General features: G+C 35.0%; 1 protein-coding gene across 1 annotated transcript in view; it reads right to left on the bottom strand.

Moving 5' to 3' along the window:
- ABI3BP (ABI family, member 3 (NESH) binding protein) overlaps window positions 1–6129 on the bottom strand; it is a 143411-nt gene that overhangs the window by 44256 nt on the left and 93026 nt on the right. Inside the window, exons 15-17 of the mRNA XM_009891656.1 lie at window positions 4647–4721; window positions 4100–4174; window positions 1865–1939 (exon numbers count right to left, since the gene is read on the bottom strand). Of these exons, the coding sequence (XP_009889958.1) occupies window positions 1865–1939; window positions 4100–4174; window positions 4647–4721 (225 nt within the window). The remainder of the gene's footprint in view (window positions 1–1864; window positions 1940–4099; window positions 4175–4646; window positions 4722–6129) is intronic.

The following is a 6129-nucleotide window of genomic DNA, read 5'->3' on the forward strand; positions in this document are numbered from 1 at the left end:
AGTAATTATTTTGGACCTATCATCTAGAAGACATGAGTAAACAGCAGCCACGTAATAATCTATCTGTTAGTGTAGAGTGTCAATATAATTTCATAATGACAGTCAGGAACGATATAGCATGACCAGTAGCAGCAATGTAATACAGTACTCTGAGGAATTAACTTCTATAATCAAACACAATGAAATATTTTGCAGGGCTCAAGCTGATTTGAGGAAGTCACATTCCTGTCTTTTACTGATAAGTTAAGAAACCCCCAAAACTGCAGCTCTACCTGTTGTTGGCACAATCCACTTTGGCAGTCCAGGTGCTTTTGTTCTAGCTGGTGCCAGTGTGGTTTTACTAAGAGCTGTGAGAAAGTTTAAAAAAAAAAAAAAAAGAAAAAGAAGAAAAAAGAAAAAAGTTCCATGAGAAGAAAACCCAACAGGCTTTTATGTGATGCCAACAATTCCACATCGCAGAAGAAGCAGCAACACTTGCTGTGATGATACACACAGTTTTCCTTTTTTTTTTTTCTGATTTGGAAAGTCTTTACCTCTAGACTGATTAATTGAAAGAAAAATACCCTTTTCCCCAGCAGCACTTAAAATTCCACTGAGAATAGGTAAAATTAATTAATTAATTAACCACCTCCCCACCCCAAACTGAATAAACAATTATTACCAGGTCTGGTCTGTGATTTATCAGATGGCTTTGGTCTTGCAGAAGTGAGACGTGTTTTATGAGGTGCTAAAAGAAATAATGTTCAGTTTAAATGCTGTGTGTAAAAGGAACACCAATTTAATTACACAGTGTAATTTGCCAGAAAAAAGGTCCATGCACCAATGCGATACAGCAAAATGGACATATGAGAATTCTATGAGTTCCAATCCAAAATGCACGCTGAAAATGCTAGTTTCTTTAGCGGTCAGATGACTCCATCATGCAGTCTGACCAGTTACATTCATGTTTAGGTTTAGGAAAGGATATAAAATATTTACAGCCAGTTACCCAACTGTATATGGATACAGAGTTAGCTCTGCAAGGTATCCATGGCCTTAAGACATTTAATTAGGTTCTGTAAAAAACAAACAAACAAAAAACCTCAAAATAAAACACCAAACTGAACCTCCCCCCCCCCCCATCAAATATTCAGATAAAAACACGAAACATTAAAATATTGTTGAGACAACAACTGGAAGCATTCAATGCAGACACTGTGTTGGGCTGCTGAAGCATAGTGTCCTCATCAAGGTTAACATCAGAAGCCTTCAACCTTTTCTTATTGTCACCTTTTGCTTGCCAAATAATTTTGGTATTTTAGTTGTTACAGAATCTGTGTGAATCACACTGAAAGCTGAAAGCATAAGCAGTAGTCACTGTCATCTTGTGCCAAATTATCAACCTTTATAACTCAAATTTTTAAATAAATAGAGCTAGCTATTTGATATTCGAATCTACTGACTATTCTATCCACAACACTTAATCCAGCCTCTCTGAAGTGTCAGAGAAAATACTTATTCAGGAAAGAACATATTACTCATTTTTGACATTTACATTTGGGAAAAGTTTTACAGATTTAGAGTTAGCATTTTGTAAGGAAAAAGGTAGAAGCCAGTTACATCTGTGTTTGCAATACTATACATCTGAGGACCCAATACACAGCACTAATACTGTTTAAAAGCTTCATATCATCTTTGAGGCAATACTGATAAAACCTTGATTTTCAGAGCAATGAACAAAAAACATTTGATAAGGGGAAAAATAAATTTTCGTGTTATATATTTCAAACAGTTTGAAACGTAATAATAAACAGACCCTTAAACTGTACTGATTTTATTTAAGATCTACAGACATACTACAACTTAAGAAAATCCTAAAAATTACCTGTATTAAATTGTGGAATTTCAGTTGCTAGAGCAGTTTTGGGCTTGGGTGAAATCTGGTACGTTTCATTGGGAACTGAAAGTGGAGATATTATTGCTTATCAAATGCAAATGTTTTATTTTAAACATAAGACCACATTTGGAAAGGAAATTCAAACTATCTTTGTGCAGAACATAAACAAAAAGAGTCAGTGCTAGAAACCTGGCTGAAAATCATGCTTTTATACAGATAAAAGACTTTTGGAGACTGAGAAGATATGTATCATTAATACGTCAGATAAAAGAAGACAAGATGATCAGGTAATGCCTTTTGATATGACTCCTCAGCCTTGTGCATGAAGTACTTATTTCTAGAAAGAATTTAATGAAAAATGGCTGGAAAATTAAAATCAGCAATATTTTGAACATGAACTGGAATGTGACTAACAAATGAACATGACAAAGATATATTAAGGTATTTCTGTTGACTAAAGTAAGTTTAGCCATATAGCAAAAGCAGAGAAAGTAAAGTTTTATAAAAAATAAATTGACATAATATTCTCATTACCCAAAGTCATTTTGGACCCATCAACAACATGAACTGTTATAAGGTTAATTGATCCCAGGTGTGTTGCCCTTGGAGCTACAAGAAATAAAACATTGTTCTGTGAGAAATGAAATGAAATGAAAGAAATTGGATTTCACTACAAATCTGTGTCCTTTGTTTCCTAAAAACCTATCTACACATCTGCTAAGACAATTTTAAAAGACATAGGACAGACACGTGTTCTGATTAGTCTGGATGTATTTTTGTGCTGACAGCCATACAGTTCAATTATTCTGCTGGGCCGCCACCAACTTCAGAACAAATGCCCTAAAGGTGGAGTTCTCACAGTCTTTGGTCTTTCTCACACTGTATATATTAATTTGCACTTCCCTAAAAAATTTCTAAAAGCTTGTAGTAAGATATTTATCTTTCAGACATGTCTCCCTCACTCAAGTTTGCCTGAATTTAGTGAAAGATATTTAAGTTACTGGATGAAAAGGAGACCGACAGGCAGAGACACACACCTGATGTCTCTTTGTCTTTCAGAAGTAAGGTTAAAACATGGAAGCTGGAAAGTAACCTACTTACTAGCATAAAGAGCAGTGGCTAAATAGTGCCACTTATTTTTAACCCCTTTCCTAACAGTATTTTATTTTGTACATACATCATTATAATTATTTAAAATTTAAAAAGAAAAGAATAAACTTACAAATTCTGTTTTCTAAGATTCTTCACCTAAAACTAACTTGGTAGTGGTACCAAAACATGGCACTCCTTGACTATGACATGATTGGAAATAGCTCTTTTTCAACTGAGACTTTCAATCTAACTTGGCTACTTAACAGAAAGCCTTTCAAAATATGGCCTTTAGAAAATAAATCTTTTTCCTGGACTGTTCAGTTTGATTTTCATAGTAATATATATGTACAGTTCTTGAATGAATAGGGTCTCTGCTTAAATTCTTTTTGGCTATATAAAAAGGGCTAGCAGTCTAAGGGAAAAAAGAGGGGAAATGATAAAATTATTCATTAAACTATTTGCCTAAAACTAAAATAATATCAGTTTGGAGGTTAGATCAGAGAGTAAGAAAGATTAGGAGCTGCTCTTTCGTATAACTATGTTGTCACTCCTCCCCTGATTTTTTTTTTCTCCTGCAACCTTCCTACATAGTAATTTTTATGGAAATAGTTCACACTCAGTGTAAAGCTGAGGTATCACCATGCTTCATTGTAACTAATCAAAACTAAGCAAAAATCACTGATAGGAAGAAGGTACCTATACTGTTAGCATCTGACTATCTTGGACTGAGATTCTGTAAACCAAGTTTCAAAAGTACTTGAGAAATTGAAGCAAATGTATTTAGGGTAATAAAATCTCCCAAAAGAAAAGAACTTAGGGAAGCTGGCTACAGCAGTTTATTTTTATTAAAATTAATCAAATTCCTCACGTTTTTAATGGCTACTAGCCACCAATTCAACAAACAAATGTTAAAAAACCTAACCATCTTAACTTCTGTTCTGCATGGAAATTGATGCAGTTCTTGGGCAGTCTCTTTGATATAATTTATTGACATACTCTGAGCTGAACAATGATGCTAATTTCTGTCTACATATCTTGCATGTCACATGACTGCAGTACTGAATGACAGCAGAAAGTGTAACTAAGGCAGTGCCACAATAACATTTTTAAAGTTAGAAACTTTTAAATTACCAGGTTTAGTCTGTGGTACTTCTGGCCCGACAGATGTTTTGGGTTTGGAAGGAATGAGCAGTGTTTCTTTTGGAGCTGAAAGAAAAGGAAAAAGATTATTATTGTATTCTTCAGGAGTCATGATCCAATGCCATATTTAGCCCACAGAAAATGCATGCCTCAAATGCCTGAAAAAAAGACAATAACAATTCCATGGCTTTCTGGAACCTGAAACAAAATGACTATCCAAAACACAGAAAAGTCCTAGCACTGTGCTGTAGGATAAGTTGAGTTAGTGGCTAAAATTCGTGCTCTAAAAGAAAAATTAGACCACCGGAGATCCGACAAATACAGGCTTCTGACCAGACATAAGCTGTAGGCTATTTCTGCTTTACTTCTAGGATAGAACTGAGACTCATTTGTACTAAGAAACATGCATGTGTGTAAGCAGAATGAATAATAGTGGAATGATGTTACACAAAATACCACACCAGAGCATGTTCTCTAGAAATTTCTCCATTGAAAAATTAAAAATACCTGCATCTTAACTTTAAGGAAACTTATTTACCCATTGTTGCCCTTGAATGCTCAGTGATAGTAGAAGATTTTGTAATAATTGGTTGTGGAGTTGTCCGATGTATTGCTGTTAAGGAGAAAATGTGAAGAATCTTAGAATATGAAACTGCAATAAAAACAAAGTAGCATTTGTACTATTTCCAAAACTTTCATAGAGCCCCAAACTAAAGAGTAGCAGAATATCTTCAACTGCTGACAGATATCATTATCTTTCTACTAACTTTTCCTATACATTCCTTCTATAACAAAAATGGAAGAGACACAGCACCCCATAACTATTTTTAAGACTACTTTTGATGAGTCTAGAACACAATGGCAGTTGCTAACTGTACAAGCACATTGCAATGGAGTTCTGTTGCATTTTATGGATTAAAAAAGAAAAAAAAATGCTCGCAGAGAAGCATCTCTGATTACCAGGAAGTAATCAGAGAGAACTGAGTCTATCTAGCCACTGAAATTTGTCAACACCCACATTACTATATTTTAGTCATCATTTGCTATACGTAATAGAAAAGAGGAAAAACATTTTTGATGCTACACTACAAACCCTACTACTATTTACAGTGTATTTTGGCATACGTTGGATTGACTGACTTTAGTGTAATACATTTGTTTCAGCACAAAATCAGCTATGAATAATTCCGTTAAAAAGCACAAAACCTGAGGCTAAGGGAAAGAATGATTAAACACAAACACAAAATCAAAAGAATGACTCCATTACCGGGTTTGGTGTGTGGCATTCTTGGTTTTTCAGATGTTTTTGGTTTGGTATGAATGAACTGTTTTTCAGTTGGAGCTGAAATAAAAACAAACAGCACCCAGAACAATAATTGAAAAAACACACTGCTTTCATAGCATGGAAGGAACATAAGTACGATCTGATCTGTAATAAGGCAAATTATGTAAGGGTGAAGCTGAAAATAAATCAGTTGGAATTCCTGCAAATAAAGGAAAACAAATTAAATGGACACTGACACAAACAGACTTCCCCAGAGTTATATACAAATTTGTAGCTTTGGATGAAGCAGTGAAGAATATAGTCACGAACAGCATACAGTAAAGTAATGGGACAAAAATAGACAGTAGTAGCCTGTACCTTCCACATCTACCATACGTAAGTATCTGAGGATAGAATCTATTTTTCAGTGGACCCGTGGTATTAGACTTGATTTATAAATTAACTTCTTTGTTCGTATGTGGGAACTATTCAATCTTGCTATCTTCATACTGTTCAGTTAAAAATTCTTGCCGTGGAGGAATCATTTACTGGAAAAAGTTATAGTTAGCACTTGCTAGTCTGTGATCTACACCAATGTGAGAAGTCCTCAAAATATATGCCTTAGCCTGTGCATTCTTCATCCCCCTTAGAATCACAGAATGGCTTAGGTTGGAAAGGACCTTAAAGATCATCGAGTTCCAACCCCCCTGCCATGGGCAGGGACACCTCCCACTAGACCAGGCTGCCCAAGGCCACG

Source organism: Charadrius vociferus, unplaced genomic scaffold, assembly GCF_000708025.1.
Source record: "Charadrius vociferus isolate BGI_N301 unplaced genomic scaffold, ASM70802v2 scaffold329, whole genome shotgun sequence".
NCBI lineage: Eukaryota > Metazoa > Chordata > Aves > Charadriiformes > Charadriidae > Charadrius > Charadrius vociferus.